The 13,455-nt window shown below is 41.7% G+C and overlaps 1 protein-coding gene across 1 annotated transcript; it reads right to left on the bottom strand.

The window, feature by feature from the left end:
• Positions 1-259: 259 nt before the first annotated feature.
• On the bottom strand, positions 260-8,950 carry LOC147882682 (1-deoxy-D-xylulose-5-phosphate synthase 1, chloroplastic-like). The gene is made up of 10 exons (XM_087400185.1): positions 8,732-8,950; positions 8,185-8,331; positions 7,929-8,093; positions 7,665-7,815; positions 7,262-7,533; positions 6,904-7,177; positions 6,513-6,820; positions 6,100-6,381; positions 5,367-5,654; positions 260-769 (listed from the first exon to the last, which is right to left on the bottom strand). The coding sequence occupies exons 1-10, from the start codon at positions 8,846-8,848 to the stop codon at positions 578-580; spliced, it is 2,196 nt and encodes a 731-aa protein (XP_087256311.1). The 5' UTR covers positions 8,849-8,950; the 3' UTR covers positions 260-577.
• Positions 8,951-13,455: the final 4,505 nt, after the last annotated feature.

Raw genomic sequence — 13,455 nt, 5'->3', positions numbered from 1 at the left:
AAAGTGACCAGACAGTGTGTGAAGGACAAAATTGAGGCTTGAAACAGTCGCAAAATTTTTGAACTGGTGTTTGAAGGTTAGAATATATGTCAAGTCTTATTCACAAAATTGACCAGTTACATATTTAAAGCATATGAAACCCTTCAATGCCTCAATTGGAAAACTCTCTTATGAGCATCCAAGTGAAATTTATAAAAAGCCTTGCTAAGACTTCTCTCCCCTAACTTGCGATAAATATTGTGACAAGTACATTGCCACATTTATACGGGAACAGTAAATATTAGCAAACAGTAGGGCACCATGCAAAAGTAACATTGACTATCACGGAATCCATGCTCGCTTGGAGGAGCCATATAGATGTGGATTGGCCCATGCTCTATTCAATGTGATGTAGATGGCATATGTGGATGTATGTTAAGGTATTTCAACTCTCGTAGTTGACCTATGGCGATGACGATACCTATGGGATGGTAGTTCGATGTTCAATGATGTAAATCTACATCATTCTTTGACTGATTTTAGGAGTTGTGATACAAAAGGTTGCATGGTGCATCATATCAACTATGCAATAATGTTATCATTTATGTTGTAGCATAGAGCCGTTGTTGGTTGAGGTAGATGATGGTTGGGAGGGTAACGACGAACTCCAATGCTTGCAAAGGGAGACAACGTGGGCAGCAATGTGGGAGGCAGAGAGGCCAGCTTCATGGATTTGATCTTTAGGCGCACCATGGTCGATGTAGCGGTCTGGAAGCACCATGGGTCGCCACTGCAAGGAGCAGAGAACTTGATTAAATGAACGAGAATAAGCTCAAGTTGAAAAATTTTACATGTAAATTCACTAGAAACACTCATTAGTTTCATAACATGTTTTTCATTCTGCCTCATAAAGCAAAAATAAATTATTGGTACTCTCATTAGTTTCATAACACATTTTGCATTCGGCCATTAGTGTCGAAGTGAGAGCAACAATGAGAGCATTAGTGTTGGAGTGGGGAAGTGGTCCCTCCCCACCAAGAAAATGTTGAGCAAGTGAATGCACGGCAGGGAACTCTTCCTAGGTCTATAGAGAGTCCCTAAAGAGTGACAAGCAAGGTCTATTTTCCAAAGGAAAGTAATGTCACCATGTAGTTGATATGTATTCACTCCCCCCTTGGGTTAATCGCCCTCCCGCCCCTTCAAAATGGAATAAACATTGTTGTGGGGAGTAGGGGAAGTATCTACTTGGAGGTGAGTAGTAGTTTTATCTTCCCAACCAATCAAAGTATGGAGACTCTCCAAGCCGATCGGTTTTTGCATCTCAAAACATACACATTCTCTAGATTTTTACACTACATTACTCAAAATACTAACCGGTATTCTAAGGGTGTTTACACACCACATAGTCCATCGTGGGCATGTCTAGCCAATGCCCACCATGGGTGATCCACCCAAGATAGATGCGTTCGATGCACCCTAGGTGGGCATGGGTGGACGAACTTGGTAAACATGATTGGGGAGCCCTATTAAACTTATGGAGCAAAGAGTCTCCATTAATACTTGGAGCTGGTTGGCTCGTGGGTTTCTGACTCAGGTAGTCAACCAATTTTCACCACTAGTCGAGTTTCCACTAGCCATTAACTAGGCTTATAGTCTCTTGGGGACTCTAGAGAGCCTAAAAGAGTCAAGAGTGCAATTTGAGCCCATGTAGCCATAAAAGGAAAGTGTCGGAATGTTATAACGTGGAAGGTGATAAGTTAGAATTAAAGGGGTGTTGGAAGCATGCAAAAGCCATGACTGCTAGCCTACACAAACTATAGACTACGAGACAGCCATGGCTAAGCGCACAACACGTGGCACATAAGCCCAATGCCACGAGGTGGACGGAGCTATAGGAGGCACGTGTGCAAAACACGTGCAATGGTTAGAGTGCCACCTAGCACGGTGCGAGAAGGGCTGCTAGATCATAAGTGCCACCTGGTGGGGAGGAGGCAAACTATGTGGAAGAGCTATGTGGATCCTGAAGTGGGGGATTTGATGATGGCACAAGTCTTGGAGGTAGGAACTCTAACGACACACTACACATTGCAGTGATTGATGGCACATTGCAGAGTGCACTCTGCGTGATGACAATACATTGCACACTGCAGTGATTGAGGGTGAGGTAATGTGGCAACTACCGAGGTGCTTATGTGGTACAATGATGATGGGGCGCAGTTATGGCATAGGGCAGAGTCCAGAGTAATCTCAACATGTCAGCCGACTGCTAGAGGGTTATATATATATATATATATATATATATAGAGAGAGAGAGAGAGAGAGAGAGAGAGAACAAAGGGACATACATATATATATATATATATAATATATATATATATATATAGAGAGAGAGAGAGAGAGATGCACATATTCTTCTTTAGAATGTGTTGTGTGTTAGATAGACGGAAGTTTCATGTGCTAGGCAAAGGGAAGAGGAAGCTCGAGCTAATGGGTGGATATGGTGATGGTGCACCTCCCCAATCTACTCACTCCTCCCTTCTACACCTTCGACACCTCTCCATCACGATTAGCATCACCTCCCTTCTCCCCTCCCCCCTTGGTTGTTTCTGTTCCTCTCCCTCCTTATATCCCTGGAGCATTACCATACGAATCACCACTACCACTCTCCTTCGAAATCGCCTCCCCCCTTCCTTCCCTTGATAGAGCTGCATTTGTTGCCCCTACAGCCCCCTCTTGTAGTGTAATTCGTCTCTATTTCCCCTTAGTTGTGTCAATGGGTGCCTCACCAAGATTTTTGAAGTGGGCCGGTCTCTATATTGTCCAAATTTTGATTCCAGTGCAGAAGTCGATATTAGTGTTGTACTTAGTTTGGGAAAGGAAATTTGCCGAATTGCCCACCACTGATCTCCTATTGATAACCATGTCTCTAAGAGAGGAGTGAAATTGGTAAGGCTTCTTGATGTGTTCCATTGGATGAGAGCATGAGAAGAGTATAAGTTGGGAGGAGGCGCTATTGTTGCTATCGAGAGATGCTATTGTTGAGAGGTGTTGCTGTTCTCGCAATCAAGAGATGCTACAACATTGACAACCCAACTTTCTCATCATCCGTCTTAGCTCACATGCACACAAGCGACCACTTAGACATGTTGTCCCTAATCCAACGATAGCCTCTGATTTTGAATGCCTCATTGATCTTCCTTATTGCATTTATTTTTTGAATCAAGGTACCTACCCGTCACTACTCCATATAATTAGCAAACACATCATTTGGGGTTGGAGGCGTCTCAAGGAGATGGTAAGAAAAGTAGGAATTGATGCATGATAATTCAAGATTTGCATGACTTATGCATGGGGATGATGGATAAATGATAACTTTTGAAGGCAATATAGTTGGAAGATGATGAAGATGGTGAAGGTTGGAAAAGAGAAGAGATTGATGTATTGAATTTAATACAATTTTGAATGTTTTGTAGTTGGACTAACGGTAAATTTAACAATGCATGGCTGCTTCTAGAGATTTTGTGATCAATTGACATGATGACTACATGTGATGATGTTCAAAGGATCCATCCGTTTGGGATGAAAAATACATTTGTGTATTATTAACCTATTGTAATGAAATCAGGGTCGCACATTGCTTCATTGAGAATTTAGATAAGTGATGCATAAAATGTATAGAAATTTGTTTGTCAACGCATGAGCAGAATTTATGTCATTGTAATAAACACTAATCACTTCAAGACAAAGTGACAGAAATTTGTTCATCCACCACAAGTCATTGAGTCACGAGCATAATTGTTCCTATTGTAATGAAATTCTGATCACGCATTGAAATGTTGGGAATTTAGGCAATCAATGTACAAAGTGAGAAGCAATTTATCAATTGTGTTGTCGACTAAGGCATATTGCTGCTTGATGCTATTGTAGACTATTAGTGATGTGTATTAGCTACATAGGCATTACTATGATAAGGCTCAAGTCCAAGACGCAAAAACGATAGATCATTGAAAACACTCGGGATGGCTAATCCTCTAGGGTGCAACAAGTATGGACAAAGACAAGGATGCTTGGAGAGTCTTAAGAGTTGAGCAAGAGAGAACCTTCTTGCACAGTGAAAGCCAAACTAAGAAACTGTGGAGGAAGCTTGAGTTCAACAAAGGGCCAAGTGTATTCTGTCAAGGTAAAGGGTATATATATGAATCTTTGTCCGATTGGGCAATCGAGAGCAAAGGGGAAAGTATTAATGGAAGCCGGATGGAAGAAAGAAGATAAGGATAAGATTCTAGGAGGAAGACATGATGAGGGGAGAGTTTAGGAAGGGATAAAAATATAAGACGATGATGCACTGGAGGCATTGGTGTTGGGAAAGTTAAAATCACATAGAAATGGCTGAACATGAACACCTAGAGATGAGGTGCTTCAAGCAAAGCGAAAGCTTACAAGAAGCAACAGGTGGTGCCATAGATTGCATAAGTTCAAATTTTGAGAAAGGTGGTGATGATGAAGAGGATGAAGATGAAGGACAACGATAACATCTCTCTATCTCTCTCTAATTTTATTGGACTTTCACTTTGTGATTGTCTCTGGCCTCATGCATATGGATGACTACCCCCCCCACACACACACACATAGAGAGTTAGAGAGAGCCAATGGGGTGGGGAGGAGGCAAGCCAAGAGCTTCCTAAAGTAGAGGGGTCTTCAGATTAAAGACATTTTACGATCCTATATATGATTTATATTTAAAATTTTTAATATATATATATATATATATATAAATTATATTTAAATAAATTATATGTAGCTTACATATTTATATATTTATGCGAACAAAATAATGTATATTTATATGTTTTCAAATAAATTTAAATTTATATATATAAATATAAAAAACTACATATATATATAAATATTTATATATTTTATATTTACAATTATATTTATATTTATATGTACATATATAATATTTATATATTTATATTTATTTAGATAAACCAAAAAACATACACAATACACACACGCGTGTGTGCGTGTTGGTATGTATGTATATGCTTTTTGTAATTTTTCTTAAAATTCCTCAAAATTTGAGATTTATAAGTAAAACCTTAAATTTTATTAAAGGCAATCTATGATCGCAACGTTGCTCTAGCCCGTTGTAGACAGTAGAGCGGGTCTCTGGCGCGTCGGAGACGGATCAAGTTACTTGTGTTATAAATGAAGGAAGCGGGTCTCTAGCCCATGGTCAGGTTACTCGTGTTGGAAGGTTGATAAGTTAGAATTAAAGGGGTGTCGGAAGCGTGCATGACATGGGCTTCAAAGCACGAGATTCACGTAAAGACCGTCGGAACTATAATTTTAAAGTAAGTGAGTGCCGGAGTTAAAGAATTTACCTTGAGATGGCCATCCAAGAGACACTCCGCCGCTAGAAAATGGGCAACGTGAGCTCCAAATCCTCCAATGGATCCCTCCTCCACCGTCACCATCACCTCGTGTTCCTTCGCAATCCGGCGAATTAGTTCCTTGTCCAGTGGCTTGCAGAACCTCGCATCCACCACCGTCGTTGATATGTTGTTCTCCTCCATTAGCATCGCCCTCGCTTCCATACAATTCTGTACCATTGATCCGTATCCCACTATCGCCACCCGCGTCCCCTCCGCTAACACTCTTCCCTTTCCCACCTGCAAAAGCCCCCCACAATCGCAGCTGCATCAGGAAATCCGGTCGCTCGATCGTCGTTTGGAGTAGGGAGATCCATCCTGTTGCTTAGAGCGATTCGTGAGTAAATAGTACGATTAAGAGAGTACGTAGGAGGTTCATCAGATTGATTCGTTTCGTCAGCGGCTCGTGAATCTACCAGGATTGATTCCGGTTGGGACGGAGATAAACGCAATAAGTTCATTTGTGATTATCTCGCGAAGCAATAACGCAAAGTCATTCAATTCATTTGGCGCAATGGAGATTTAATGTTGAGCAGCTCGATCGAAAAGAGGTCCAGAAAGAAATCCGAATGGTGAAGGAAGCTGATCGAATAAATTCCTGGCGAGCTCATCGACGGAAATCAGAGATGATCAAATGAATTCATGACGAGCTCGTCGGAAATCAGAGATGAGAACGGATGACTACCTCTATGGGAACTCCCTTGTTGTTTGGCGGAAGCTTCACGCCTACCCCGTTGCCGCGCGGGAAACGCAGACAGCTCGGGCGATCGTCGATTGCAGCCGTTGTGGCCACCATGTGCATCAGCTCGGCTTCATCTGCAGGCGCCATCACCACCATGTTGGGCAAGCACGCCATGTAAGTCACGTCGAACGCTCCGCAGTGCGTCGCTCCATCGGCTCCCACCAGCCCAGCTCGATCCATCGCGAAACGAACCGGAAGTTTTTGCAGATCCACATCGTGAACCACCTGCAAATGCATAATTCAGCAGTAGCAAACGACGTAAACCTCAAAGATTTGCTGTGGTTTTTCACGTAATACGACTGAAGCAAGAGTTGCTAAGCGATTCAAGCTAATCAAGACGGATGTAATCGGCTCACCTGATCATAGCCCCTCTGCAAGAACGACGAGTAGATCCCGCAGAATGGCCTCAGCCCTTCCGTTGCCAGACCCGCAGCAAACGTAACCGCATGTTGCTCCGCAATTCCAACGTCGAAGCATCGCTCCGGGAACCGCTTCTGGAACAGGTTCAGCCCCGTGCCTCCCCCCATCGCTGCGTGGATCGCCACAATCTTACTGTCTTGCTCGGCCTCCGCGATCAGAGCTTCAGCAAAATATTGCGTGTATGTGTGGGTCGCGCTCTTGGCCTTCATCTGCTTGCCGCTAGCCGGATCGAACTTCACGACACCTGCTCCAAATCTGTTCAGCTCACGCCACAGATCCCTACATACGAGCTAGAATCCACATTGCGAAAGGAAAGTTCCAATGTACCGTGATACTTGTCAGCCGCGCGCTCTGCATAGGGGTATCCTTTGCCCTTCTCCGTCACTACATGGATAAGCACAGGTCCTGATGCCGGCATGGACTTCACGTTCTCCAAGATGGTTACCAGATCGTCCATGTTGTGACCGTCGACTGGCCCTATGTAATACAAGCCCAACTCTTCGAAAAGAGTAGCGCCAGATCCTCCCACCATTCCTCGCGCATATTCATCTACCTTGGCCGCTAGCTCATGTGTCGTCCCTCCAATCTGCTTCGTCACGCCCTGGCAATCCAGGCTACTATTTAGGCTTCGAAGTGGATCGTCACAGCTCTCCTAGGTGCAATAAAAAAATATGCCTTCCCTTACCTTGGTAGCCTCTCGAAGCAGGCGAACTTTTGGACTCGATTGAAGCTTGCTTAGTGAACTGCTAAGTGCTCCGACTGGTGGTGCTGGACCGTCTACGGTCGCTGTGGGAAGCGAGACTTGCTTGTTGTCGTTGAGGATAACAATTATATTCGTATCTAAAAATCCTGCATTGTTCATTGCTTCATAAGCCTGGCCAGCCGTCATGGCACCATCTCCGATCACAGCCACGACGTGATTTTTCTTGCCGAGCAAATCTCTTCCCACAGCCATTCCTGCACAACAGCAAAAGGGACGCGAACCCAGAAACTCAGACCTCAAAAGAGTGCACATTCGTCCCTTGCAGACGGATAATGTCTGTACAAGATAAGCAGGATGGATGCAAGGATAGTCAAGAGTAACTTACCAAGACCAGCGGAGATGCTGGTAGAGCTATGACCTGCACCGAAGGGGTCATATACGCTCTCGCTACGTTTGGTGAAGCCAGACAAACCCGAAGTCTGTCTCATCGTGTGCATCTTGTCTCTCCTACCTGTTAGAATTTTGTGGGGATATGTCTGCAAGAAGTGGTAGCCAGCTCTTAATTGCGAAGGGACATGAAGAGCGAAAAAATTGCTGCAACCTTTTTCGCAAGGGCATGATTTCCAACACAGCTGGGGATGTAGCTTACCTGATGTCCTACGTCCCACAAAATTCTGTCATCTGGAGCGTCAAAGACATGGTGAAGCGCTACGGTCAGATCAGTCACACCAAGGCCAGCTCCAAGATGGCCCCCGGTCTTCGCGACAGAGAAAATTGCTTCGATCCGAACTTCTTCCGCAAGTTGCTTTAATTCCTAAAAGAAAACAACCCATCCAGAGTTTTGAGTTTGGTGCATCACAGAGGATGATAAATGAGCAGAAACAAGCACGCGATATTGCGGCTACCTCACTGCTCAAGTTCTTTATGTGGGCTGGATAGTTGATGGTATCAAGTAAAGGCGTGGGGGGTTTCTCCGCATAGTATTCAAGCTTCGCAGGTGCATCAGCTTGCACAAGCTTGTCTGACGAAGCTCTTACAATGAGCCTAGCACCCTGAAATGTAGAGCATGGAGTCAATGCAATGCCATCAGCCTCGTAAGTATTAGCCACACAAGATCAAACCCAAACTAACTTTCAGACCCAACAATCGTCTGCAAGCATGGAATCAAATGCTACGGCCGTTCTACTGGAGCCAATTCCGTTCGCAAACTACCCTGCTTCCAATGCTTGTGCTTGCAGCACCAAAGATCACAAAACTGCGAATTTTTGGTGTGGTTTTGTGAATCAATGACAAGCAAGCCTTTTATTCTAGCGAGTACGGTGATGTTCAACTGCGGCAAACGGTTAGAGAAGGTGAAACAAGATCGAAACAAAACCGTGGGGAAAAAATGATGATCGAAAGCAACGCTGTGGCAAACGAGAATGAAATGAAGGTAGACGAGAAGAAATTTACCGAGGGGTGGATGAAAAGGGAAGGAGGAGGAGCAGGAGGGGGGGAGGAGGAGGAATGGGGGAGGCGAAGGCCGGAGAAGGCGGGGGAGGGAAGGAGGGAAACCATGGTGATCGCCATGGCGATGAAGCCAAAGAAAAGAGGAGTTGAACCAGGACTAGGAAGGAGTAGGAAATGGCAAATTGAAGACGAAGAAAAGAAAAAGAGAGAGGCCTATAAGCAAAGAACACACCTTTGAGGTTTCATTTAAGGGAGTTGGCCTTTCTATGAGCCCCTCACAACCAACGTGGGTGTCGGAGAGTGCATTGCCTTGATGCCCACGAGTGATTCTTTTAATTTTCTCCAATCATGCATAGAGTTGCTATTTTCTCTTTGTGCCAAACAAGTCTCTCTCTCTCTCGCTGTCACCTTAGGCACATGCAGCTTTTTGGGGTGGTTCAAGTAGGGAAGGCAAGCGGAAGCATGTCAGAAGGCAATCAGATGCCGCACTCATGCAATTGGACTACACAAGCAGGCAAGGTCTAGCAAGAGGGGGATACCCAATATGAATGATTCTCTCACCTATTGGATTTCAATCCTAACATGTGGCTGTAACTCTGATAGGGTCCAATGAGCTTCAGGCATCTGGTAGAAATCTTCTTGAAGGAATGCTATCAGAAGAGAGACATGTGCCCAACTCTCTCTCTCTCTCTCTCTCTCTCCCCCCCAAGAGATTAGTGTATTATATAAGGAAACATTCTTAGATTTACTAGCACTCATGCCATTTGCAATCCTCCCATAGAGATTTGGTGCATCTCCCCCAGAAAATTAAAAAAACTTCTTGAGATTCTCATGGATCATGGGAGCATCTCTCCTCTTCTATCCATCCACTCGAATTCTCAGCATAGGTCTCAGATCGGTGACTCTTCTGGCCCCATGGGTAGAGGACCGAGGTGATGAAATTCTTGGCCTTCTAAACTAAATGAATCATAGAACTATTCACTCAGAGATGTCACTTGGATTTTCCACTCAAAGGAAATGGATTGACTTTGACAAAATTTATTTTAGAGAATCCCATTGAAGCATCTTGCATTCCCATAAATTATTTCACTACACCCTCTTCCTAGGAGAATTCCATGGCATGACGAGCGTTCAAGGAGGAATATTTTAAATCCTACTAATTACATATACTCATACATTCATTTCCCTTTCCAAAAAATAGAAATTTATGATTTTATTAATTAAAAAACTCCTTCAAGGATCTTTTAAATAGTTTTTAATTAAAAATTTTCATTTCAAATCAATTTGAATTGATTTAAATGATTTAGATCATTAAAAACACCCTAGGGGGTGTACCACTAAGAAACTATAGATGTATCACATGCATTCAATGGGTGTTTAAAAAACACCTCAACTAAAATTTCTCTCCCATAAAACTACCTCTCTTTACTTATGAACTATGGACTTTTTCTAAAGTTGAATTAAAATCCTCCTCCTATGATTGTATCCTGCAAAATATTTTGTTAAAGTTAAATTTAAAAACCCCTACTTTTGAATGCACTTGTACACTAAAATTATGTGATGTAAACCCCTTGAGTAAACACCTACTTTGATCCACAAGATGTAGTGATTAATTGATCCTACTTTTAAACCCATATTCTTATCCTTTATAAACATTAAAAAACCCATTCTATTTGTATGTTTCTATGGATTTGGATTAGAAAACCCTTTATATTAAAACCATATTTTTAGGTGCAGCCCTCGACATTTAACCTTACATTGTTTCATAAAATTTATAGCTACATGTATAATTGATATTTCTTTTTTATTTCAAGATATTTCATGTATATGAAATATGGCCAATTTCATTTCATTTCTAGGTACAGGACTTGCCAAAAAATTCAAGGACACTATGATAATTTAGTATAAGTAATCTTCTCAAGGTTGTAAATTGGCATGGTCTCCATAGTCTTCTATTAAAGTTTTTTTATAGCAAGTACATATACTTATGTGAATTTTGAGGGTACTCTACATGATTGACACACTATACCCTCAATACAGAAGGTACCCTCAAAACTATTGGAAGGACAGTATTGTCATAACCACACAGAGTCATAAGTACCACATGCTCCTTGCCCGCATGTTTTGAGGCTATAATGCATGATGAACAATACATGGTACCCTCAAACCTATCGGAAGCTCACTAGATTATATCTACAGGGGGTGGGACAATTCTTCTTCTTCTTCTTCTACGAGGGGGTACCACATGCTCCTTGCCCGCACATTTTGAGGCTATAATGCATGATGAACAATACATGGTACCCTCAAACCTATCGGAAGCTCACTAGATTATATCTACAAGGGGTGGGACAATTCTTCTTCTTCTTCTTTTGCGAGGGGGGGGGGAGGCAGGGAGTGGTTCATTCACAAATGCATAAACATACCAAATGCTCAGGGAGTTCACCTTTTAGTGTACCATGTGCATTCAAAAGGAGGGGTATTTTAATTCATCTTTTTGGAAAATTTTAGATTACAATAATAGGAGAGGGTTTTAAATTCAAATCTAGAAAAAAATAACTTAGTTCATAAGTAAAGAGGGGCATTTTTATTAGGGGATAAATTTTAGTTGAGGGGTTTTTAAATTACCCCTTGAATGCATGTGATACATAGGGTTTCGTAGTAGTGAATAGGTAGTGAACCCCCGAGAGCAAATGGGTTCAATAGGAGAGATTTTTTTTAAAAATTTATAAAAGAGTAACATTTAACGCATGTGATACATAGGGTTTCATAGTAGTGAATAGGTAGTGTACCCCCCAGAGAAAATGGGTTCAATAGGAGGGATTTTAAAAACTATATATATTTATAAAAGAGTAACATTTTTTCACAGTGCCTTTCAGCGAGGATATTCACAGATTTAATAGAAAACACGTGCCTTTCATCGAGGGCATTAACAGATTTAATAGAAAAAAATAAAATATAAGGGACTTTTGAGTTAGGCCCTGAATGCACTTTATACGGAGGATTTACATTTATTGAAATTACTAAGGTACACTTTTTCATGTCCTTGAGCCTACTTTAAAGCACTTTACTACTTATATTTTCAAATATAGACATGTGCAAAAATCAAAATTATGTGTCATGCTATTATCATTACACGGCTCTTAGTGCTTTTCAAAGCTTTTCAAAAAGAGTATATACCACCTCTATTGTCGGCATCATTCATAGTCACAAGAACCACATGCTACCTATCCGAATGCCTGACAAACTCATCATCACCATCACGTATTACTTCCATGCCATAAGTTGCAAATGACATCAATATTTTTGGCAATAAATGCTAATTCAATAGAAATAGTACTGTTAATATCGATGGTATTCTCGATTCTTGTGAAAAATTTTCCAAGCCTATTTTGTTTAGACAAATTTTGTTTTGGGCAGATTAGGGCAATTGGCAAAGATCTCACCTACCCATGGATTTAAAAGTTTGTTTAAAAAAATAAAAAGAAACCCTTTTCAATTGAAAAATGCAGCCTAACACCCTAAACGCAGAAAGACATTTTTTTCAACCGCCTATCGATTGGAGACATACCGCACGGTTTTTCATAACACCGTGCAGTATGTGCCTTCAAACACCATGTGGTATAGTACCATACCAAAGAGTACGAGCCCCGCACGGTGCCACACCCATATCGTGTTTTTTTTTAAGTGCGCCATGAGACACCACCGGTTGATGTACCCATACTATGTGGTGTTGTACAAGGCGACATGTGTGCCATCAAGGATCATCCCATTTGCAAGCATCTGCAATTGTGGTCATTGAAACACCGCGCGATCTAGAGACGTATCGTATAGTGTCACAGCGAAATCTTGAAAAAAAACCCTGCCCCGCTACCACCGCATCTGTAGAAGTTGTCGCTTTCTTCTACCCGTTTGTTTCGTTTCGTCTTGGATGAGTTTTTTTAAAAGGTTTTCTAGTTGGGCCAAGTGATGGCCCACCTCTGTCAGTCAGAATCAGCTTGCCTTGGCTGATTGTAGGATGTTAGAGAGGGAAAGAGAGAGAGAGAGAGAGAGAGAGAGAGAGAGAGAGAGAGAGAGGGGGTAAAAGAGAGAGGGAAAAGAGAGAGAGGGAGATGAAGAGAGAGACATGCATGGATAATTTACATTTATTGAACTTGCACTATATAAAGAGAATTTAATAGAAAAAAGGTGCCTTTCATTGGGGGTATTAAAAGATTTAATAAAAATTTACTAGAAAATAGGCAAAGAGAATTTAATAGAAAAAATGTGCCTTTCAAAGGGGGTATTAACAGATTTAATAGAAAAAAGGTGCCTTTAGCCATGAAAAAATAAAAGATAAGGGAGTTTTGTTAGGCCTTGAATGCACTTTATATAGAGGATTTACATTGATTGAACTTGCTGAGGTACACTTTTTCATGTCCTTGACCCTGCTTTAAAGCACTTTAATACCTATATTTTCAAATATAGACATGTGCAAAAATCAAAATTATGTGTCATGCTATTATCATTGGACGGCTCTTAATGCTTTTCAAAACTTTTTAGAAAGAGTATACCACCTAATCTTGCTCTCACCTCACTGTTGTCAGCATCATTTAGAGTCATAAGAACCACATGCCCCTTGTCTGCATGCCTCACAAACTCATCATCACCATCAAGTATTACTTCCATGCCATAAGTTGCAAATGACGTCAATATTTCCGGCAATAAATGCCATTTCAATAGAAATAGTA

The sequence above is a fragment of the Dipteris shenzhenensis genome, chromosome 29 (assembly GCF_047967505.1).
Source record: "Dipteris shenzhenensis isolate YYH24624 ecotype China chromosome 29, Dip_SZ_1.0, whole genome shotgun sequence".
Classification (NCBI taxonomy): Eukaryota; Viridiplantae; Streptophyta; class Polypodiopsida; order Gleicheniales; family Dipteridaceae; genus Dipteris; species Dipteris shenzhenensis.
This window is presented reverse-complemented; position numbering and strand designations above follow the sequence as displayed.